Below are 25,081 nucleotides of genomic sequence, written 5' to 3' on the forward strand. Positions count from 1 at the left end.
ATCTTCTACATTGTTGCCAGAGAGATCCTTTTTAAAAAAGAAATGATGACAGTGATAGCAAACATTTATCTGAATGTTTACTAGGTATCAAGCCATTTCAAGTTCTAGTTGTCTGTTGATTGATTCAATACCTGCCAATCACAGTCAGTACTGTGTTAACCCCTCTTAACAACTGAGAAAACAGAGGTATAGGGATCTTGAGTAACTTGTCTGAGGTCATGTCTTCAGAGTCAGACTCTTAATCACTTATGTAATTACAAGAACCATTTTGTTGTTGTTGTTGTTGAGACAGTCTCACTAAGTCGCCCTCGGCAGAGTGCCTTGGCATCACAGCTCACAGCAACCTCAAACTCTTGGGCTTAAGCGATTCCCTTCAGCCTCCCAAGTAGCTGGGACTACAGGCGCCCACCACAACACCCGGCTATTTTTTGTTGCAGCTGTCATTGTTGTTTAGCTGGCCTAGGCTGGGTTTGAACCCGCTAGCCTCGGTGTATGTGGCTGACGCCATAACCATTGTGCTATGGGCACCGAGCCTACAAGAACCATTTTTGAACTTTCTAGAAATTAGTACTTTGCTCATGTTAGTTCTTGAATCCTTCTGATTCTTTAAATTAGAGATCCTTAATATCACCATTTTTTTTCATTCACAAAAACTTTTATTGTGAGTATAATTTATGTAAGGTGCTGGGGTCTTTGCCTTGATGAGCCCATAGTGCTATAAAGGAGGCAGGCATTTAAATGGAAAAATTATAATACAATGTGATAACTATTGAAAAATTAACAGAATTCCCCAGGAACACAATGACAGAATGATTCATTCTGTCTAACAGTGAAAGGAGCCACATATGAACTGGCTTTGGAAGAGTTTACTCAACTATAAAATATATGAAAATCTGTTTACATGGATGACTATAAACCAACTTTCTTTAATAGTGAGGGAAATTGTTAATATGCTGGTAAAGGTAGTACATAAGGAGTGATGGCAAAATATCATCAATGTGCTGGTATTCAGAGGCCAGTCTTCTCATCCATTCTCTGGGGACCCTGGACACTTTGTGGAACTCACGATCTCTGTCTATAACTTGAGGCCATTAGATTACTTAGTCCCTGCTGTCTCTTGTAACTCTAAGTGGCATATATACTTTAATATTATATAATATATACTTTAATATAATGCATTTGAATAGCAGATGCAGGATTTATCAAACAAATATATTTTATTTATTTATTTTTCTCTCTTATTTACTTTATTTTTTAAATATAACTAATATTTATAAATAAAAATAGAAGATAATTTAAAAAAACAGATCATGCCAAATCTTATAGACAATAGAAAAAGACGAAATACTTCAAATTCATTCTACTTCATCGGGATATACCTGATATTAAAATTGGAAAAAATGGGTGGCGCCTGTGGCTCAAGGAGTAGGGCGCCAGTCCCATATGCTGGAGGTGGTGGGTTCAAACCCAGCCCCGGCCAAAAAAAAAATAAATAAATAAATAAATAAAGTGCTAAAAAATTAAAAAAAAAAAATTGGAAAAAATATATTATTATAAAGGGAAATTACAAACATATTTCACTTGTAAATGAGGGTGCAATATCCTAAACAACATATTAACAAGTTGAATTAAAAATCATTGTTCAAATAATGTACTTCGGTCAAAATTAAATCCAAGTTATGTGAGAATTAGTCACTATTTTCTTTTCTTTTCCTTTGCCCCACCCCCTCCCTCATTCTCCCTCTGTCACCATTTTTACAGGTAAGGAAATAGAGACACATGGATGTTATCTGCTGATAGTTCCTAAGCTCTTAGCTGATGAACTGGGCTTTGACCCCCGGTGATCTTGCTCCAGGCTCTCACTCTTAGCCACTTCACCGCTACAAGGACAATGCTGAGGATGGATGTGGTGTACCTTCCGAACATACCTTCATGGAACTTTTTCTGTTCTGCTTTCCAAGTGGGGAGGGGAGGACAAAGGAGATGTGCATGTATAAGGTGTTCTCATTAATAAGAATGCTTGTGAGTGTAAGAACAGACCAGTATCCGGTTTAAAAAAATCCAGATGTGAAGAGAGGCTAGATGTGCTCAGTAATGTTGGAGACATTTGCCAGTTTAAAATGTTTCATTTTCTGAATACTCCCCTTCTTGCCATCACATCAATTGATTTTATAATTTGAGTGTTGATGAATTATCAGAAATATAACTATCATAATAACATGTGATAGGGCTCGGTGCCTGTAGCACAGTGTTTATGGCGCCAGCCACATACAGCAAGGCTGGCAAGTTCAAACCTGGCCCAGGCCAACTAAAACAATGACAACTGCAACAAAAAAATAGCCGGGCATTGTGGCGGGTGCCTGTAGTCCCAGCTACTTGGGAGGCTGAGGCAAGAGGATTGCTCAAGCCCAAGAGTTTCAGGTTGCTGTGAGTTATAGTGATGCCAGGGCATTCAACCCTAGGGTGACAGCAGCTCACAGCAACCTCAAACTCTTGGGCTTAAGCGATTCTCTTACCTCAGTCTCCCAAGTAGCTGGGACTATAGGTGCCTGCCACAACACCCAGCTACTTTTGTTGTTGTTGTTGTAATTGTCATTGTTGTTTGGCAGGCCCGGGGTGGGTTCGAACCCCCCAGCTCCGGTGGATGTGGTCAGCACCCTAGCCTCTGAGCTACAGGTGCCAAGCCAGAAAAGATGTTTTTAAAAAGTTTTAGAAATTTTTTTAAAAATGTGGTACTGAAGGCCCTTCAGAAAAAGTCTGTGTACTGAAGATGTAGCTCTGTAGAGAACTACAGCAGTACAGTTTTATTTGTTTGTTCATTGTCCAAGGCAAGCCTGCTTCTCTATTCTTTAAATAGATGTAACAGCCTTTCTGAAGATTTTTTCTGACATCTGCTGCCTCATGCTCATTTTAAGGCCCAAAGTCCTGCAGGGTTTCTCTGTTTTTTCCATAGCTTACCAGCAGGCTCTGTGCACCTGTGCCTTGGTTTGGTCTGGGGGAGGGGAAATGTCTTTCAGCTCTTCCCCTCCCTCAGCAGTAGATCATTGCTGCCTCCTACTCAGAACCAGGCCCAGAGTATTAGAAGCTTCCTCTCGGTTTTCCTCCTTTGCTCTCAGACTTCAGTAGGCCCGGTGCACCTGAGCTTAAGGGGAGGGCTTCTCTCCCAGCTGTGTCACCTGGGGCTGTTGCCTGTGCCCTGATGTACTCTTGTACCAGCCAACATCGAAGTTTCCAACTTATCCAGTAGGTCTCAGAAGCCATCACCAGTTTCAGAAAACCTTTCGGGTATCCTGGTCTGTGTTCAGGGATCCTCTTGTCATCTCTGTAATCTTTGGTAACTTAACTTCTCTGTGCCTAGGTTTCTAATCTCCAAAATGGATATATTAAGAGTATTGATCTTATGGTTGTCTTGAGGATTAGCACATTGTCATACCAGAAAACAATTTTTTTTTTCTTTGCGGCAACTGTGTTTTATTACAAAAATAGAATAAAAACTTTGAAAACAAAACAGTTCTTTTTAATTTCATGAAATTCATTTTACTTTTTATTTTCTGTACATGAGTTACATGCTGCTCTCCTAGCACTAGAATCAGTTTTTACACTGCAAGCCACATGAGTTGTATGTGACTCACAATGTACTTACTGAATTTGTTTCTGAGAATAGACTCTTTTATCATTTCACAAATATTTTGCTGTATTTGGAGTGGGCTTTGGGTCATCCTGGATGATGACCTCTGAATCATACCCCCTAAGCACATGCAACAATGTCATGCTGCTACATACTGTCTTACGGATTTTGTTCAAAGAGCCACCAGGCAAACATTCAAGGGGAAGTACGCAATTGGAAGTTAAGGTAATCAGAGAACACAGTCCAGCATGGGTGGTGCACTTGGCCTGGCTGGAGCAGGGAGACCAGAGGTAGTGGAGATGTGCCAACAAGCAGAGGTTTCATAGGACACAGGCATATGGACTTTCCCACCTATCCATCAGTCCTATATGCTTCACAAGGCCCCAGGCTCAAAACTAGCATGAGTTAAATACAACTCACATGGCAATTAATGTGTTAAATGGGCTGATATGTGTAAAGTATATATTAGGTGGTCAAAAACTAGATCTCTGGAGTAATGTTGTCCAGTTTTGGACTAGCCGTGAAACCTTGGATGAGTCACTTCTCTGTGCCTCAATTTCCTCATCTGTAACATGGGGATAATAATACTCCATAGAGTCTCTGTGGACTTTAAGAGAGTTGATTCTGGAACAGTGCTAAGCTCATGAAATGAGCTCAACTGATGTTAGCTGTGATAATGATGACAACTCCCAGAGGACCCTGCACTTCGGCTGTTGGAACAGCCATGGCACTGAAGTACAATCACTTACTTTCCTTGATAATCCTTGAGCTCTGTTACAGCAAAGGCCCTATCTCTTACTCATGAGAGCTCATGGAAGGGAACCCAAAAATATTTGTTCAGTGACTCACCAAATGAAAAGATTAGTGAGTGGCAAGTATTCATGACACCAGTCTATGGCTGAATTCAGTGATGGGCTGCATAGCTCTGCTCAGTTCACATTTAATTATTATGAATTTCCTTTTGAGAAAAAGCCTCCCTAAAAAAAAAGTCACTTTTTTATTTTGAGTCATCTTCAGAGTCCTTTCATCCATTAAGCAATCTTTTCTTTGACCTTTAGAAAAGGGCGAGTGAAGATTTATGGTGTTCTCCGCCCAGAATCTACCCGTCATCCCGTAAATTCTGCCTCACCCTGATTTTCCAGGTGAATAGTTTTTCCCTTCATTTGTGCACGACATTAATCATGGAACTTTCTGGGCTACATCTGTGATGTGTATTCATTGCAGAAGCCTGCAGGGGCCACAATTATCCAAATTCTCAGCACTCTGTGCCTTTTAAAACTATGTAACAATTATGTTTATAGAGATGCAATCTTGTATTTGCAAAGCACAGTTGTGAAGGTTTTGAAATGTTCTCTCCTTTGCTATTTTGTTGTAGTGTCTTGAAAAGTTGTGTGAGAATGTCCTGCATATATAGGGTGTCCATAAAGTTCGTGTGCAATTTAAAATATTAAGCTATTTTAAATCCACAAACTTTATGGACACCCTGTATAAATAAAGTGAGGGGAAGGAAGGTTAAGGGACATATTTTTAGATCATATGGTTAGTTTGTGGTGAAGCCAGGACCAGACTCTACCATGAAAATTTAAGAGAAACTCAACTTTGGTCCATGACCTTGAAGTTACTATCTTTCTGAAGATTCAAAGACAGGTTCATATAGTGTAATTCATTTAATGGGTATCTGTCTACATAACCATGAAATAGGGATTTTTTTAAAAAGTCCTATATAAAGATACATGTAATATAATAAAAATTAAATAATACAGGTGAAAGTGCTTTCATGAAAGAAAAGAATGTACAAATGCAAAACGTTACTGTTCAAAATTTTTTAATTTAGCATTGGAAATCAATGTTATATAAGCTTTTTTGATTTAAGTATATTATGATCCATGCATTTCAGTTTTTATGTTTGTTTAGTTTTTTGACCGGAGAGAGTGCCATATTTCCATAATATATCAGAGAGTACATTTTTCTTGTACTCTCTGATATATTTTTCAAGTTGACAGTCTGTATAGTCCAATTCTGCTGTGCTAATTCTCTTAAAATAGCTGCATGTTGTTGGTCAGGATCAGACCAATGGGACCCTCTCTGAGAGCTCTCGTCTCCTGCCTTGATAGCTATAGAGGCCACAAGTCATTCTCCCTGCCTTACCTCCATCTTGTATTCAGTTTTCAGAATTTGCATTCTAAAACTCAAACCTTATGACATTCCTTTATTGGAAAACCATAAGTGGCTCCCTATTGCCCCCTAGTTCCTTAGCAGGCAAAGCCTTTTTTTGCAGCTTGATCCCCTCATCCTATGCCCTGTTGAGCACAGACTCCTCCCCAAATCCCTTCTCCTCATGTCTTTGGTTGTCCTGACTTACCTCAGTGCTGCTTGGATTGCTTCCCTGTGAAGTCTTTTCTGGACACACTATCCATTACTCTTCTATCTGTGCCCGTATATCTCTCTGAAGGAGGTTGATTATTGATTTTCTTTCCCATGAACAACTCAGGGGTGGGGATTGTATTTCATTTCTCTCTCTTTTTTTTTTCCTCCCCAGTTCTTAATATTTAGTGAGAGGTTCATAAATACTGGCTGAATGAATGAAGATCCATGATCTGAATACCTTGGAGCAAGTCCATCTTACAATGGATTAATTATATTTGGTGTATCACTTTTGCCCCTCTACATATGTGAATGCACACCTGAGATCTGCTGGTTACCAGCAGTGTGATGCACAGCAGCTTAAGACATTGAGCCTTTGATGAAAGGTGGCTAACCGTGTCTGTTTAGTATATGTCTGTGATTCTCTCCCATGGCCAACCATCCTACACAGCATCATCACAACTAACCCTTTGTCTTAACTGAGTAGCCTGCCCAGCTCCTGCTCTAAGTCTGGCATAGCTTTTGTCTTTGTGTGGTCTGCACTCAATAATAACTCCTTCCGGACAAAAGCTGGCAGAGCTTGATAACTTCAGAAAGGTCGTTTTTTTAGTTGAGACTTGGGATTTATCTGAAAGTTATTATTATTTGTTGTAATTCTCAGAGCATAATTCTCTGTGAGCCCTCACCAGGTGCCAGGGACCATGTAAAAGAGATAAATAGATGGTGTTTCTAAACAAACACCGTGGTGGCAGCATTATTATTATTCCTATTTAAGTTAAGATCATTCTCACGTCACTTAGTAAGTTCTAACTGTGGGTGTCCAACACTGGCATTTGAAGCCAGATGTGTCTGACTTCAGAACCCCAGATCTTAGCTTCGACTACGTCTTGTATCCTTATCCTTTGCCAAAGTGAAACTCAGAATCTGGCAACTCTCAGCTTCTTGTCACTTACTTGGCCTTGAAGGCAAGAGAGTAAACCCAATTGTGAATCATGCACACCAGAGCACTTTCTGGGCAGCCCTAGAAAGAGTGCATTCATGGCCTGCCTAGGGGTGGACACTGTAGGCTGTCTTTGCTACGCTGTCCATTACTACTGGGCCCCTTCCTACTCGGACCCGCTGGTCACTCTGCCACCTGTCAACCATTGCTACTCTGAGCCTTCTCCTGCCATGGTTCTCTATCCTCGCTACACTTGGAAATTGCCTGGAGAGCTTAAAAAAAAAAAAAAAAAAACAAGTCCTACCCCCAGAGGTTCTAATTCAATTGCTCTAGGTTGGGGTCCAGGCATTAGAATTATTTTCTTTTAACAGTTTTATTGAGAGCTGAGTGTTGTGGCTCATTCCTGGAATCCTAGCACTCTGGGAGGCCAAGGCAGGTGGATAGCCTTAGCTCAGGAGTTCGAGACCAGCTTGAGCAAGAGCCAAGAGTGAGATCCTGTCTCTAAAAATAGCTGGGCATCGTGGCAGGTGCCTGAAGTCCCAGCTACTCAGGAGACTGAGGCAAGAGGGTTGCTTGTGCCCCAGAGTGTGAGGTTGTTGTGAACTAAGATGCCACAGCACTCTACTGAGGGTGACAAGGTAAGACTCTGTCTCAAAAAACAAAATAAAATTTCATAGAAGTAATTTTTTATAGATCATAAAATTCAACTATTTTTTCTTATATTTTAGTTGACTTGTAATAATTGTACATGCAGGTATTTATGCGATTGATCCAGAGTGCCGTTTTGATATGTGCGTGCAGTACACTAACCACAGCAGGGTAGTTAGTATATCCATCACCTCATTCGTCATTACTTTGTGTTGTGAGCATTCAAGATCCTCTTCTAGCTTTCAGAAATTACACTCTAAGTTATCGTTAACCATATTCACCCAACAGTGTGACAGAACTCTAGAACTCATTCCTCCCTCTTATCTAAGTATTAACCAACCTCTCCCAGCCTCTCACAACCAGAATTCTACTCTTAAGTTCTGTGAACTTACTTTTTAGCTCCCATATGTGAATGGGAACATAGTGTTCATCTTTATATGCCTGACTTTTTTCAGAAATTCATTCATTTTAAGTGTACAACTCAATGGTTTTTAGTCATAAACTCTGGGTTACCATAAAATCCAATTTTAGAACATTTTCATCACCCGAAATAAGATGCCTCCTGGCCCTTTACACTTAATTCCCGTTCTTATCACCTTTCGCCCCTGCCAACTGCTTATCTAGTTTCCTGACTCTATAGATTTGTCCTTTCTGGCCATTTCATATAAGTGGGATTATCTATATTACTTTTAAAGCCTCCAGTATTATAATGTATAGTTCTAGTTGAGAGCTCTGGTGCCTCCTAGATTTTTTTTTTTTCTTTTACTACCATCCCTCAGTTCACAGTGGCTCAGAAAAATCGATAGGCCTCTACCAGGCTTTTTTGTTGTTGGTGTTTTTTTTTTTTTTTTTAAAGAAAAGCTGGAATTTAAATGAGTTGTAAACTAGACTGAGAACTTAATGATCATTTATAACCTGCTTTTTATGGGAATGACATTCAATTGAAGTCCAAATATGGTGACCTACAAAGAAACATTTGTACAGGAGGAGCCTGCACAACCTGTCTTCAGGTGTAGAGTGCCTCCCTGCCAGCACCGAGGCGGGGGGGTGGGGGGGGCTCAGCACCAAATCTAATCCAAGGTGTGGTGAGCTGAGCCTTGACTTTGGGTGGCCTTGCCTTTGGCACTTTTGCCTTAGATGTTTCACATGTCTTTTTAGCTCCACCTAGCCTCTTGTGTTGCCTAACGTGACATTAAATTGGGCCCCCTTCCTGCACCATCCACCTGTAAGTTCACAGCTCTGTGTGCATGTTATATCTGCATCTTATGTTTTGGACTGCTTAAATAAATTCTGAAATCTCAAACGCAGCTCTTCCAGGTCCAAGCAAGGTACCATAAGTGACTACAGCAGTCTGTGGAATGAGGCACTTGAAAGTCCTTTGAGAAAGCTCTTGAGGTGATTGGTGGCTGGGAGATTTCCTCTAGACTGTGCCATAAACAAGACTTATCGGTGGAGCTTTGGGATAGACCACAAGTTTAGCACACGGATAGCAAATAGATTCCATTTCATATGCCGGAGGAGAAAAAGGCCAACTGACCAAACAAAGTTGTGTGGATAAGCTAATGTGCGTAGGAAAATGATAAAATTCAATTCAGTTTATTGTAAAATATAACTCTTCATCTTAGTCTTTGATCGGAATTTAGCTAGTATTATGAAGTTTAAGGCAAGATTGATAAGGGTTTTGTTAATGTAGTTTAAAGTAAAAAATAAATGTTATAACCCCGTCTTAGAGAAGCTGCAAATATGTGAGCAAAATTCCATCATTTGAGGAAATATAGAATATAGAACTGCTAAATCTATTTTCCCTATACTGTTGCCAAAATATTTGCTATTTCATCATTTTTCCTCTGATAAATATCCTTTTTCTTTTCAGTGTTATGCATGGGAACAATTTTTTTTTTCCTAATACCATCTCTTTAGAGTTCTGTAAACTCTCTTTTATGACTTTTAAAACTGCTTTGGGGAATGTGTAACAAATTGTTTCATTTATAAAGTTTCAGAAGGTCCTTTATTTTTAAAATCCAATTAAGTAGATTTCAGATTCCTTCCCAGAAATTTAAGAAGACAGCTAATCTAATGAGTTAAAACAGTAAAAACTCGACTCCAGCTCACTATGAAATCAAATTATGGCATCCGAGCACAAAGGCTCAAGTGGATTTTATAAATATTTGCAACAGAAGATGATAAAAGTTGCGCAAATTGAGGTTCCGAGCACAATGAAGTACCGAGTCTTGGCTGTGGGTCTGGTCACTATAACTTTACTGTGAACACAACTTATGTTGCATGCAGTATTATTCATGTTATTGTCCTATGTACAGTATTCAGATTCCTTGGGAAATTAGTCATAATTTATCTTATTTCCACAAAGATGCATTTAAATATTTCCAAGTAACCAGAGTTTAAAATCAGTCCATTAAAAATTCTTTCTGTGCCCTATTTCTTTTTTTTTATTTAAGTTGGTATATCAAAGTGAATGTGCAAGTTAAAAAACCAACAGAACTGTGAACTTTTGCATGAATTTGTAAACCAAAACCTTTAGCTCTGTGAGCTCAGGGACAATGGGGAGTCCTTGATGTTTGTTGTTGGTATTAGTGCCTCAGCTACATATTTGTGTCCTCTGAGTATTGTGTGCTTTGGGTGGTGGAAAAATGAACCCCTGCCCTCAAAGCCCCAGAATGGCTGAAAGGATTGAAAAGGAGCAATTTGGTGAAATCTTAAAAAGCTAGCATCTCACAACCTCTGAATGAAAGTTGGGAAAACACAGAAATCCCCCGTCAGAATAAGAAGAATTTGGATTTGAGAAGTGATTAAAGAGGATTGAAGTTTCATGGGAAAACTTATTTAACTTGTACATAGATCAGGGGTCAGCAAACTCTGGCCTTTGGGCCAAATCCGGCTGCCACAGGCTCAGATGGTTTTTTGCATTTTAAATACTTGAGAAAAATTAAAAGAGGAACAACAGCCAGTTCATGACATATGAAAATTATGTAAAATTTAAATTTCAGTGTCCATATATATAAAGTTTTATTGGAACACAGCGGGTTCATTCTTTTACATGTTGTCTAAGGCGGCTTTTGTGCTGTAATGGCAGAGCTGAGTAATTGCAGTGGAGATAGTATGGCCTGTAAGCCTAAAATATTTATTCTTTGATCTTTCCAGAAAAAGTTTATGGAGAATTGTGTTTATTCAGGTCTTGTCCTTACATATAAGTAGAGATCAGAAAGAAAACAGTAATAATTTCAGTGTTTAGGGGGTAGATGAGGGGTGGTGGGTAGGTGGAAGAGGAACATAATTTCTTATTTCTTTCTGTCACCAATGTCACTAGCACTGGGCTGTGCCTCCTTATTTGAACTGTATTATCAGAGTCAGTTCCCCCTGTTCATTTTGGCAGCTGCTGCTTGAATATGAGGCTGAATGTTGAGGAAGAGAAGATACACCTCCAGACTATCCTCACCAGTCCTCAAAGTGATTCTTAAAAGGCAATAGGTTTGCACCACATCCTGTGAGAATCGCTGGTGTAGACCTGGGGTTGGCAAATGTTCCACCATAAATGGCCAGATAGTAAACATTTTGAGTTCTGCGGGCCATATGGTGGTCTCTGTCGCGCCAACTCCACTCTGCTATTATAGCTTGAAAGCAGCCATAGATAAGACATAAATAAATGAGTCTGGCTCTGTACCAATAAAGCTTTGTTTAATATAACACTGAAATTTGAATTTCATATGATTTATATGTGTTTATAAAACATTATTCCTCTCTTGTTTTTTTTCAACCATTTAAAAATGAAAATTCTTCTTAGCTCCCTGGCTATACAAGACTGGACAGTGAGCTGGATTTGGGCCCCTGATTTAGTTTGCTGACCCTTGGTACAGATAAACTAAGTGCCAGCGCTTGGTAGTCAGACACATGGTTTTGAATCCTACACTCCCACTTCCTAGCGGTGTGTTCCTAGGTAAGACACCTCTTGGAGCCCCAATTTCCTCATATGTAAAATGAGGGTCATGCTAGTTCCTACCTAATAGGGTTGATATGAGAAAGTGAGAAAATAGATTTGGTGCAAGCCCAGGGCCTGGGGCAGAGAAATCATCCAGCAAATTTAGCTGCTACAGTCCTTGGGTATTATGAAGGCTCAGAAGCACCTCTACAGCCCTGGAGGAACTATTTATGATGTGGAGGTTTAACATTCTTTACCTGTCTTCAGTTCACTAGTTAGTTAGATTTAATATGAGACTGGAGGTTGCCTTGATTTCACGCAATTAAGGTTAAGTAATTTAAATCAATCATGGTACAGCCACATGATGGATTACCATATGGCCATAAGAAAGAATGAGGTAGAGATGTACGTCTGTGTTCTGACCTGTAAAGATGCCTCTGCTGTCTGTTGGTCTATGTATGTGTATGTGTATATAATGTATGTATGCGTACCTATGTGTGTAAATGGGTCATTTGAAATCAGGATTTCTCAGCTGTCAGAAGCCATATAAGGCACAGCTCGGCCTTACTTCCTCTTCAAGTAAAAAACAGTTTTACCTTTACCCAGCAACTAGCCAACCAATCACCTTATGCCCCATCTTGCTTATTCTAGCCAATCCCCAGTTGACAACTCCTCTGAACCTCCCAACAAGACACACCCTCCTTCCCCGTAATGCTTATAAGGCACAAGTTTTTCAGTAAAGTTTGAGACTTGATCAGAAAACTGTCTTGTCTCCCTTTCTTGAGCCCCATGTTTGTTTTTCTCCTTTAGGTGGTTCCTGTGTCCCCCGTTGCTGTCCCGCGGGTCGGGACACTCAGCCTTGGCATTGTTGACATTTAGGTCTCTAGTAGGTAGAATAATGTTCTCCCCTTCACAAAGATGCTCATATCCCAATCTCCAGAACCTGTGAATATGTTAGTTTGCATGGCAAAGAGGAATTAAGGTTGGAGATTAAATTAAAATTGCTAATCCACAGAGAAAGAGAAATTGTCCAGGATTATCTAGGTTGGCCCATTGTAATCGCAAAGATCTTAAAAATGGAAGAGGAAGGTTGCAGAGTTAATCAGAGGAAGATATGACCATGGAAGAAAGGTACAGAGCCAACATTGCTGGTTTTGAACATGCAGGAAGGGGGCCAAGGAATGCAGGTGACCTCTAGAAGCTGGAAATGGCAAGGAAACAGATTCTCTCCTAGAATATCTAGAAAGGAATTCAGCCCTGCTGACTGACACCTTGATTTTAGCCAAGTGAAACCTATTTCAAACTTCTGAACTCCAGACGTGTAAGATAATAAATTTGTATTGTTCAAGCCACACTGAGTTTATGGTGGTTGTTAACAGCAGCAATAGGATACTTGAACTCCTGGCCTCAAGCAGTCCTCCCAGCTCGGTCTCCCAAAGTGCTAGGATTATAGGGATGAGCCACCGCTCCTGGCCACAATAGGAAACTAATACAGTGTTTCATCGTTCTTTATGATTGTTTGTTATTTAGGGGAGGATGGTGCATTTAGGATATTTATTTACTATCTTGGCCTTTACCCAACATATACTAGTAGCAACCCCCATCATGACAACCAAAAGTGTCTCCAAACCTTGCCAGAGTTCCTAGGGACACTGCTGCCTCCATTTGAGAACAACTAGTTTAAATTTAGAGAAAAACAAACGGGAAGGTTATGTAACAAATTGGTCATAGCAGTTTGGTCTGGGATATGGGATTAGAAGTATGGAGGGATGGCTTTCACTGCCCTTTAATACAAAATTTACAAAACTGTTGTGACATGGATAGTTATATGGGTTTTTTTTTTCCAGTTTTAAAAAAGGTTGTCTTTGAAAAGCAACATCATATTTCAATTTTAGTCATTGTGGATTTTATTATGGAAAGGCAATTCTATACAGTTATAATTGCTTTCCTATCTAGCTTTATTGATATTTTTTCTTGTTACCTCTTGAAATCTAGGAAGTTCTTTTTTTCAAACCCTTCTCTATTGCTGTGACAGCACATTCCATCATTCATTCGGTGTGTATTTATGAAGCAACTACTATATAGTAGGCAGGTGCTAAGCTTGGTGCTGGGGAGGAATAATGACTATAAAGGTTTGGTTTCTGTCTAGCAGGGAGATCAGTCACACTCATTGCTTAGAAGATCACATCCTGTATTGATGCTGTAGATTTGAGCCTTCATGTCCATGGTTTCCGTAGTAGTACGTGTTTCATGAAGGTAATTCTGCCAGAGATCAGTCCATGATTAGAGATGGAAATTGTTAGCTCAATTGGAAGTTTTTCTTTGGTCCTGTCTCCTGGTCTGAGCATTTTCTGTCATTAAAGTGAACTACTTCAGATTGGGAACATTTCTGTTTCTTCCTTGCCTGGACTGAAATATGCTGTGCATTACAGCTAAAGGATTGGGTGCTACCACAGCTAGTCAAGGGAAAAGGGGACCTATCAAGGCCCACACAAGCACTGCTGCTTTGAGGCTTCAGGAATTATGAGGAGAAAATTTTGTGCTTTACTGAAAAGTAAATTAAAAATCCTGCCTGTCGTAAGCCTTGTTTGAATGACCAGTGAAACAGCAGAGTGGCTTGCATAGGAAAAAACAAACCCCAGAGAAAAATGGCGAGTGGGAAGTTCCTTCCTGATTCATATTGTTTTTGCAGTTACAGACAGGAAACATTCAAGTGTGTTTTCAAGCACAGAACATTGGACACAAAGAAGGCTCTGACAAAGCAGAAAAGCCCCATATGCAAAAAATTTAGGTCCATGCAGCAAAATGTCTGATTTGAAACAATCTGATTTAGCAAGTGTTATTTTTATTATTGGATCACTTTGTCCACTGTTTTATTTTTTTGTCTTTAGATGCCTTGTTAAAGTCAGTCTGTTCCTCACCCCCACCCTTTTCTTTAATAAATTAAAAAAAAAAAAAACAGTGATAACACTTCTCAGTAAAAACAGCAAGTTTTTATGACTAACATACATGCCTATCGAATGGCACTTTGGCCCATATTCTGAATAATTGTTGCACTTTCCCTAGATAAAAAATTTCACATCTCTGGTAAAGTTGAATGCTCTGAAACCGTTCAGCATAGAAAGGGCTGATGAGCCTTAGACCATTGTCAGGTCATGTGTACCACATTGTTGGGGAAGGTGGAGACAGAGGTGGTTCTTACAAATTAAGGTGGACATGGAGAGGAATCTCATGGGTGAGAAAACCACGCCTATTCGTATATTACATTCTGCAGTCTTGATGTACACTTGTAAAAGTAATCTTATATAGATCATTTTTAATAATTTCAGAGAATCCTAAAATCTGATTTAAAAAGCACATTGGGTCTTTTTCTAAAATTAATTTTATTAATGTAATATGCAGAATATCTACAAATGCAGGGAACATAGGGCAAACTTATTTTTAAGCAGTACACTAACATTTTAATACAGGATATTCAGTATATTTTTCAACCTCCAGATACCTTTTTAAGTAAAGTACCCCCAAATGTAAAGTAAAGGATCCAGTTAATTTGAAAAAAGGACAATAAATATACAGTTTTTCTTAGTAGTTTGGATTCTCTGAGGGCTGTGTTCTGTTACGCTTTTGTAGAGATTGACAGTTAGACCCACTGCTTTAACTTAAATATACATTACCTCTAACTCTATCAAGCATGCTACTTAAAAATGTAGTAACATGCTGTTAAAAAAAAAAAAAACTTGGAGCTATGTATACACGTAGTTTAAAATGTCAAAAATAGTAAAAGGCTTATCGCAAAATATCATGGGTTTTCTCCTTACTCTCCCATAGATTCCCCAACTCCAGAGGCAACCACTTTGAAATTTTATCAGTTTATTCTGGTGTTTATTTATGTCCATATTTATAAGTAATAGATATAAACTATCATTTAGGTCATCAGATTTGGGTGTTTTCTGTTGACTTTGTGTTATGCTAAATGAGAATTTAGGGAACTTATATAAGCTTTTACCCTGTTTCTGCCCCTCACCCCCTATCCCATCCTTCGAATGTAGTTACATTATAATTTTTTGGTTATGATATTTGATAGTTACTTTATAATGTCCAATCAGTTATTTACTGTTGAGCATAGCAGTGTACTATGACTATCTTTTTTTTCTTTTTAAAGACTGGTGCCCCGGGTAGGGTGCCATGGTATCATAGTTCACACCAACTATGGGCTTGAGCAATTCTTTTGCCTCAGCCTCATGAGTAGCTGGGACTATAGGCATGCATCACTATGCCTGACTAGTTTTTTCTATTTTTAGTAGAGACAGCATCTTACTCTTGCTCAGGCTGGTCTCAAACTCCTGAGCTCAAGCAATCTACCTGCTTCAGCCTCCTTGCCCAGCTAATTATACCTATCTTTTCTGATAGATTTTTGTTTTTCCTGAAGTTAATACTTGCTTTTTTTTACATTTACTTTGTTTTCTTTGTGACTAATGCAGTACCCTGGTTATAAATGTTTAACAACTGGCAAGCCCCACCTTGAATTGTTTGTAGTTGTTTGTACTTTTTTGTAGTTGTATTATGTTTGATTTTTTTATTTCAAGTACTGATGGGAGGTCACTGCACAAAAAGTTGGGAAAAGATGCTTACAATTTGGGTTCTTCTGAGCTGGCCTTGGCTTATCACTAAACTATTATTGACTCTCACACCTGTTCATAGGCCACATTGGCATTGTACAACAAGTTTTCCTCTTTTGTTATTAAAAAAAAAAATGTTTTATAAGAGGACATCTTCATTCTGATTCTCAGGTTGGGTCTTTTCTTTAGAACTTGTATAAATTTTAGGAGACCTCGGGCCTTTTCTCTATGTACTCACATCTACAGAAGGAAGACATTTCAGAGTTGAGGTGGATTCTGTCAGAGGGGTGAGAGCCCTGTCTAGATTTGAGGGTTTGGGCCAGAGCAGAAAGGCGAAAGTTACCCAATCCAGTGGTGGTATTTTGCTGGAGGAGGAGGCTGTTGGCGAGACTTGGGGAGGGATCTGATGGCGAAGCTATGGTGGTCTCATGCCAGGTATATATTTCCCTGCTAGGCTGTCAGGTTTCTTTTTGAGGCTGATTTTTTGACCTAATAGTCAGCTGGCACCCAGCTCCACTTCCTAAACTGGCGTGACTGCCTGTGTTTGACTCTTCAGTAATGCCTAGCACCATGTGTGCCAAGCAAGGGCTAGGATGGCATATTTTGGCCTGCTGGTGGAACTTTCATAGAGTTGAGAGAGTTGGCTGCTGCTGGAGGTTGGGGCCTTGACTATCTCCAAACTCTGGTCTTCTGGTCCTGAAGGTATTTGAGTCAGGTCAGAGTCCCATTTTCCTACAGAAATTGGTGATTGAGCCACCCCCCACTTCCATCTCCAGGTTAGCTGGGACACTGCTGTGGTGACTGATATTGGAATCCTCTGTGTTTAGTCCAGGTCTGGCAAACATGCCATTGGCCTAAACATAGGCCTTGGGGCAGGGTGGGGATGGGGGAGGGGGGCAGTATGTTACTTCCTGCCCTCACCCATGCTGTGCTGCTCTGAGTTTAGCAGTGTTTCGAGGTCATTCTAGGAGACCCATTCACTTTCTGGCCAGTTCCTCCTCCTTGTGCTTTGGTTCACAGTGAAGATCATGCAGCCTCCCATTTTGCAATATATTTTATTAAAAAGTCTCAGAATTTCTGGTTCACTCATGGCCTCTCTCTGGCCCCCCTCACTGTAAAGTACTGAAGCTGACTTTTTCTTTCTCCTTAAAACACTTCCTTGTTCATTTCAATGGGAATTTGGTAGGGATGTTAGATGACTTGGTTTAAATCACTATTTGAACCAGAAGTCCAAAATGCCAGAAGGCACTTAGATTGCAGTAATTCTGGGTATTATGTGTGGCAATAATATAGCCCTATTGAACCACAGAGAAAAGTATTCTTAAATTATTATAGTCTGGCAGCAGAGACTCCAGCAGCTTAGAATGCCCCTCTTCTGATTGCTGGCTGCCACTTTGGTTTTCTGGAAGGTCGGCTGGGTTAATAGAAGTTCTAGGCACAGCAAAGGGAAAGCTGTGAAAATATTTTATTATTATTATTACTATTAAAGATGAGGAGAAACCTAAAGGAGAGAATACTCAAATGTTATTATGTGTTATGAGTTAGTCTTGTATTTCTGCATAGTGTTTCTGGATTTGTGACGAGCTTGTTTGAGCAAGGCTCTGAAACTTGGAAATGATTATTTTGAGAACTGAAGTTTAAGCTTTTGTTTATCAATCCTTGCTCAGAGTGATCAGTGGACCCACTATGGTGGAATTTTAAGCAGGGAGGAGCTGTTAAAAATGCAAGATCTCACTCCAGACATACCAATTGGGGGTAAAATCTCCCAGGTAGACCTGGGAGATGGCATTTTAAATAAGCATTCCCCATTGGTGATTCCATGCCTTTTCAGGTTTGAGGACCATTACTGTAGATCGTTTATTCTTGCTTTTGGTTGTTTGGTTGATTTTCTTTGGTTTTGCTTAAGTTGCCCTCTGATGTAAAAACTGGTAAATTCTCACACATACACTCCTCCCTCACTTAAATTCATTTCTGCCTGTTTTGTTTTAAACTCCAGGCCAATAATAGTTAATTTCATGAATTGCTTTTCATGTCTAAATTACTAACTCTGAACTTTTAATTTTTGTCACAGAGCTGAGAAAACTGAAGTCCTCAGTGAAGATCTATTACAGGTAACAAAATATAGTCTTTTTTAAATGCCCTGTTTAAAGACATGAAAAGAAAGAAAATCTGTAGGTGAAAATTGAAGCTTATGAGATTGTTTTTCTTTAACCTTCAGTAGAATAAAATTGATTAGCATGGTTTTGAGCAGGAAATAATAGTAGTTATGTTGCATGTGATTAAAAAGGGCTTCTGAAACCCAGCTACCTGGGTTCAAATCCCAGGTCTGCTTCTAACTAGATTTACTTAACTTCCCTGTGCCTCAGTTTCCACTTCTCTAAACTAAGGGTAATGGCAGTATACCCCTCATGGGATTGTTGGGAGGGTTTAATGTGTTAAATGTGGTAAACTCTGAGAACAGAGCCTGGTGCATAGTGCTAGATATTAGCGATTTGTTATTATTATTACTACTACAAGCACTGAGACTGCTTCTGATGTCAGACTTCTCTTGATTTGCTTTGATGCTTCTCCTACCTCTTTTCTTAGTTAGATCTCTGTTGGAGCAATTCAAAGGCTGCCTTTTATTTTGATTGTGTGGTCACCAGGACTCAGATCTGAAGAAAAGGTGTTCTCTTGAGAAAGAGGCACAAATGATCCCATTGGGTAAAATGTTTGGGGGTCAAAATGTATTCTGCTTTGAATTTGTTGATTTTTCTTTAAAATAGAAAGCGTCCCCAAGGGCCTGCTCTCATTCTCCGTGAGTCATCAGAATACACATTTTTGGCATTCCTTCCTGTAAAAAAGCAGCTGTCTTTGCCATAAACAGCCATATCCCAGCAATAGTATTTTGGGAAGCTACTTATGACGTGTGGGTCCCCTAAGTTAGTGTTTCTTACTGCTAGCTGTCCATTCTGCTTTAGAGGTTTATTTAAAAATAAAAATTAAAAAAACTCCCTCAACCCAATAAGGAATAATTTTGAAAACACTGATCTCGAAGTTAAATTGTGGAACATTTATTTTTTCTGTCTGATGTACTACATGTGGAAGGCTTCATTGCTGTGAGCTGGAGAGAATTGGGTATCCCTATAGTTTTTCCCAGTTGGCAATGGATCTGAGCCTGGACCAGTTCATTTGCAGTTCTACTTGGTTGGACCTGGGGCCTTGCTGGTGCTTTTTGCAATGATTTGACTACCTCCACTCAGTCTGATAGGGAGTTTTAGTTAAGACTGTCCCCTCTCCCTGCATGTACATTCAGCCTTGCAGGGATCTAAAATCCTCAGTAATCAGTAGTTCTCAACCAGGGTGATCTTGCCCACTGGGGGATATTTGACAATATCTGGAGAATTTTTGGTTTTCACAACTGGAAGAGTGAGATACTACTGGCACCTAGTGGATAGAGGTCAGAAATGCTGCTAAACATCCCTCAGTGTGTAGGATAGCACCCCATAACCCAGAATTATCCAGCCCCAAATGTCACTAGTGAGAACCGCTGGTATAGGTGAGTGAGAACCATTTCCATTTATCCTCAAGTGTTAAAAAGTTAAGACTACAAGATGCTTTTTCTGCCTGCATGCAAACACCACAAAAGGGAGAGGCCGAGTTTGTTACTAAGCCCTGCAAATAACACTTTTGTATCTGCCTTGTCAGATTGAACGGCGCCTGGACACAGTGCGGTCCATGTGTCACCAATCCCATAAGCGCCTGATGGCATGCTTCCAGGGCCAGCATGGCACTGATGCAGAGAGAAGACACGTGAGTATCAGATGTGACCTGGACCCACTGTTCCTGCTTATCTCTGAGGCTTTTCACCCCCATGATTGGTTGGTTTTTCCCAAGCAGCATCAGCAGATTTGCCTTTGGATTGGCACCTCCTATAACCAGGCGCTCTCATGACACCTACCTGACTATAACATTCTTTTATGCTTAATACATCACCGGGCTGAAAGCCCTGTTCCCACTGATTCTTCTCCAAGTGCTTTTAAAGGCTCAGTGAGCCATTTGTGATTGATAAGGAAAGGGACATGTCAGTTAAGCATCCTTTGATGGCAGAAAGCTGGAAGCCTGTCTTAAATTGCCTTAGCAAGTAGAATTAATTTTTTGGTTTGCTGTCTATCTGAAAAGTCTAGAGGTTGGGATAGACTCGAATTAAGACTTGATCTCTGGCTTGGCACCCATAGCTCAGTGGTTAGTGCGCCGGCCATGTATACTGAGGCCAGGTTTGAACCCGGCCCAGGCTAGCTAAACAACAATGACAACTGCAACAAAAAAATAGCCAGGCGTTGTGGCAGGTGCCTGGAGTCTCAGCTGCTAGGGAGGCTGAGGCAAGAGAATCGCTTGAGCCCAAGAGTTGGAGGTTGCTATGAGCTGTACACCACAGCACTCTACCGAGGGCGACATAATAAGACTCCGTCTCAAAAAAAAAAAAAAAAACATACAAAAAGCTTGATCTAGCATTTCAGTAATACAACCAAAACTCCAGTTTCTTTCCTTCTCTTTTTTGCTGCCGTCAGTGTTTGCATTACCACTAGATAGGCACCTGTCATGGTTCTGGTGCCCTTGTGCAAGCCCTTGGCTTCCAGTAGGTTCCATTGTGCATCTTATGTGTCCAGTGGGAGTAGAGAGCATCTATTCCAGTAGTTTTCCTAACAGAATAAGAAAACTTAGTAGTGAACTACTAAGCCCTTGGCAGATAGAAATCTCTTTCCATTGTGTCTGTCTATCTCAAGTCACATTTCCCATTCTGACCATTCCTATTCCACCCTACTTACCGTGTGTAAGGGGTGACACTGGGTAAGGAAGATGTTACGTGCTGATTGTCTTAGTTGGTTGGGCCCAGCCCCACAGCATGGGCCGTGGTCCTACCTTCAGCTTATAGGCTTTAAAGAGGCTATGGCAGATCCCTAAGAAAAACCAGGATACGGTTACAGAGAGAAAGAAGGATGGACTCTGGGAAAGTCATCCAATGTCTACTCCAAGGTACCTTTGTTTAGAGCATTCAGGTTCTCAGGTGCCTCCAGTAGAGCATAGCAGCCTTCATCCATCAGGCAGTTCTGTCCTTACTTCTACAAGTTCCTACCTTAGAGTCTGTGTCACATTAAAGTGACAGTTTCAGTGGCAGACTGGGAACCTACAATTTGCTATGTTGTTTTGTTTGTCACCAGGTATATCAAAGAAAGGATGAGTATGTAGATGATCTATTTTCCTCTTCTTCTATTTAATACATTTCCTACAGACATTTGGGGGCATCTCGACAACAGGGTTATTCCTCTGTTGCACAATGGTTAGGATTCTGAAGTGGTGTGTAGCACGGGGGTGGAAGTTTGCATACACCTACACTTCCAGGAATGCTTGCTGCTGTGTCCTATCCCTCGGAACCAGGCCCAGTCTGCTGGTTCTACCCCCACAGCTCCTTGTTCTCTGGCCATGGCTTCTGTTCTGTTTACCCTTTTCATATTGTTTGCTAAACTTCTGTGCTTCTCTTTTTTATTCCTGAAGTCATATACTCTGGGTCACCTTTCTTCTCATGGCTTCTAATTAATGTGTTTGTGCCAGTGACTGCTAAACTGCTTTCAACCACGCAATGTGCTTCCTCCCCTGGTTGTCTATTCTAGCACGCATAACCAGTTCCTCCTTTTGCCTTGACTCTTTTGAATTCCATCTACCCTATTATGCAAGCTGGAAAGTTATTTTACATTTTATTTTACCATCTTCCTTCCCATAGATGCCTGATTAGCAAGCCCTGTAATTTCTCTCTGTGAATCTTTTAAATTCCTCACCTCTACTTCATCTCCACTACCTTGGCCTTAATGCAAGATCTGATTGCCTCTGCTTAGGCGATTGTAATCACCTCCTGAGCTACATACATTTCCTGTCTCTTAATTTGCCTTCTTTCTGATGTCTTCAACTTGATCACCAGAGGCAATTTCCTGAAATACAAATGAATTCTGTTATCCTCCTGTCTAAAAAAAAAAAAAATCTTAGTAGTTCCTAACAAGAACCAGAATTACACCTTTGGGGATATTTGAAAATGTGTAAAGACACTTATGGAAGGGATAGAGCAAGATGGTGGACCGGAAGGATTATTCAACTGAGCTTTCCTAGAACAACTGGGGAAAAGAGAGGACCTAACTATACCTGGCACTGGGACCTTACCCAGAGTCATAGCTGAGGGGGCACAGTGAGGAGGTGGTGAGCTGGACACAGTGTATGATCCAGAGCACTGGAAATCTAATGACTTAGGCAAGTGGTTATGACTGGCTGGGATCCGCTGCTCTCCACCCCCCACAGAGGTTTGGGGAGGGAGGAAGCCTTTCCAGAGTTTTTAGTTGTTGGGGGAAGCTGCGTGTTGAGTGGAAAGCTTGGGAGAGTGGGTGGACTCGAACAGTACACAGCAACCAAATTTGAATGCTGGTTGGAATGGATTTGCTATAGGTTTGGTGGCTGGTGAGGCAGCCAGGGGGCTGCCATTGTGGGAAGGTCCTAAGCAGGTCTTAGCAGGGGCCTAAAGCACGACTGTCTTAATTCTGCGTGCCAGGATCAAAATTCCACTCTTGGGACAGGCTTAGGGATTCCTGCACCCCACGTTATCTAGAGTCAGGAGGTACTGTGAGACCTGCCCCTGAAGGATTCTTACTAGCTTTAAGATGCCAACCCTGCAGGGTCTGAATGCTGAGGAAACAATCAGGTGATAACTGAAGGCAACTAAGTTTGGAATAAACACCATAGAGATTGCTGGCTATGCTGTCTTCTAAAAAACCACAGCACCACCTGGTGTCTGGGTGACATATTGCAACATACTATTAAGAGCAAGGACTTCTGTTTCAAACAAAGGAGGCAGTAAGAAGGAAAAACGAGGGCAAGGAGGTGAACAAGAAGAAAGAACACATGAGTAGACCAACAAAAAATTCAGGCATGAAAAACTAAAGCAGAGAACCTCCCCAAGGGACCATCAGGCAGCTACTGCAGAAGACTCCACCAATAAAGAGTTAATGGTTTTGACAGAAAGGAAATTTAAAATATGGATAAGAAACTCAGCGCCTGTAGCACAGTGGTTACTGCAATGGTCATATGCACCAAGGGTGGCGGGTTTGAACCTGGCCTGCACCAGCTAGAACAATGACAACTGCAACAAAAAAAATAGCCGGGTATTGTGGCAAGCACCTGTAGTCCCAGCCACTTAGAAGGGTGAGGCAAGAGAATCACTTACATCCAAGAGTTTGAGGTTGTTGTAAGCTGTAATGCGATGGCACTTTACCCAAAGTGTGACAGCTTGAGACTCCGTCTCAAAATAAAAAATAAAAAACAAATAAATAAAATATGGACTCAGCCCTGTAGGTCAGCAGCTAGGGCGCCAGCCCACATACACTGGACCTGGCAGATTCGTACCCAGCCTGGGCCTGCCAAACAACAGTGACAACTATAACCAAAAAATAGCCAGGCATTGTGGTGGACGCCTGTAGCCCCAACTACTTGAGAGGCTGAGGGAAGAGAATAAGCCCAAGAGTTAGAGATTGCCGTGAGCTGTGATGCTATGGCACTCTACCAAGGGCAACATAGTGAGACACTGTCTCAAAAATAAATAAATAAATAAAAATAAAATGAGATAATAAAGACAAAAGGAATGGAAAATGAAAAGACAACACCAAAAGTCAGATGAGAAATATGTAGAATATAGAAAGGATATGGTAGAGCTTAAGGAAATGAAGGAACCAATTAGGGAATGTAAAGTTCGGGTAGAAAGTATCAAAAATAAGTTAGACCATGGAAAAGAAAGACGCTCAGAACTAGAGGATAAAGTTTTTGAGTTAACCTAGGTAGTTAAAGAGGCAGAAAAGAAGGGAGAGAAAGCAGAACAGGAGTTTAGAGCACTGCGAGGCTCCATGAAGCATTCTAATATATGAATAATAGGGATTCCTGAAGGGAAAGAAGATTGTCCCAAAGGAATGGAAACACTACTGGAGACTATCATAAATGAAAACTTCACAAGTTTTACTAAAGACCCCAACACACTCCTTTCAGATGGATATCGAACCCTGGGTCATCTCAACTCAAACAGAGCCTCTCCAAAACACATTGTAATGAACCTGTCCAAAGTTAAGATAAAAGAAAAAATTCTGCAAGCAGCCAGGAGTAAGCACCAACTGACGTACAGAGGCAGAGTCATTAGAATGAGCGCAGACTTTTCAACTGAAACTTTCCAAGCCAGAAGAGCATAGTCATCCACCTTCAACATTCTTAAACAAAACAATTTGCAGCCCAGAATTCTGTATCCTGTTACACTAAGCTTCAGAATTAATGGAGAAATCAAATCTTTTGCAGATACACAAGCACTGAAGAAATTCACCACAATAAGATCAGCTCTCCAGGAAATACTTGGAGCTTCTCAACACTGACCACAAGCAAAGTAAACACCCAGAAGCTAAAGGTCAAAACTCAGCTTCTACAGTGACGCAAAGGATAAAACTACACAACAGACTTACACAAAATAAGATAAGAGACCTCCACTATACTTATCAGTTCTCTCAATAAATGTTAATGGACTGAATTCACCACTGAAGAGGCACAGGCTGGCTGAAGGGATAAAAAAGCACAAGCCATCCATATGCTATCTCCAGGAGACACAACTCGCGTTGAAGGACAAATCAAGATTCAGAGTTAAGGGATGGAAAACAATATTTCAAGCAAATGGAAATCAGAAGTAAAGAGGGGTTGCAGTCTTATTTTCAGATACAAGTGGAATTAAAGCAACTACACCGAAGAGAAACAAAGACGGACACTTTATACCGGATAAAGAAACAGTACAACAAAAAGACATTTCAATTTTAATTATTTATGCACTCAACTTAAATGCTCCCAGATTTATGAAACAGACCTTGATGGGTCTGAGCAATATGGTATCTCATAACACC

At 40.5% G+C, this 25,081-nt stretch overlaps 1 protein-coding gene across 5 annotated transcripts in view; it reads left to right on the plus strand.

Moving 5' to 3' along the window:
• ARHGAP17 (Rho GTPase activating protein 17) overlaps positions 1-25,081 on the plus strand; it is a 99,027-nt gene that overhangs the window by 14,517 nt on the left and 59,429 nt on the right. For all 5 annotated transcript variants that reach the window (XR_008373238.1, XM_053555412.1, XM_053555415.1 and 2 more), the window contains exons 2-3: positions 18,205-18,244; positions 19,821-19,925. Coding sequence is in view for 4 of the 5 variants with exons in the window: in XM_053555412.1 (XP_053411387.1) it covers positions 18,205-18,244; positions 19,821-19,925 (145 nt within the window). In the remaining variant the exon portion in view is untranslated. The remainder of the gene's footprint in view (positions 1-18,204; positions 18,245-19,820; positions 19,926-25,081) is intronic.

The sequence above is a fragment of the Nycticebus coucang genome, chromosome 12 (assembly GCF_027406575.1).
Source record: "Nycticebus coucang isolate mNycCou1 chromosome 12, mNycCou1.pri, whole genome shotgun sequence".
NCBI classification, from domain to species: Eukaryota; Metazoa; Chordata; class Mammalia; order Primates; family Lorisidae; genus Nycticebus; species Nycticebus coucang.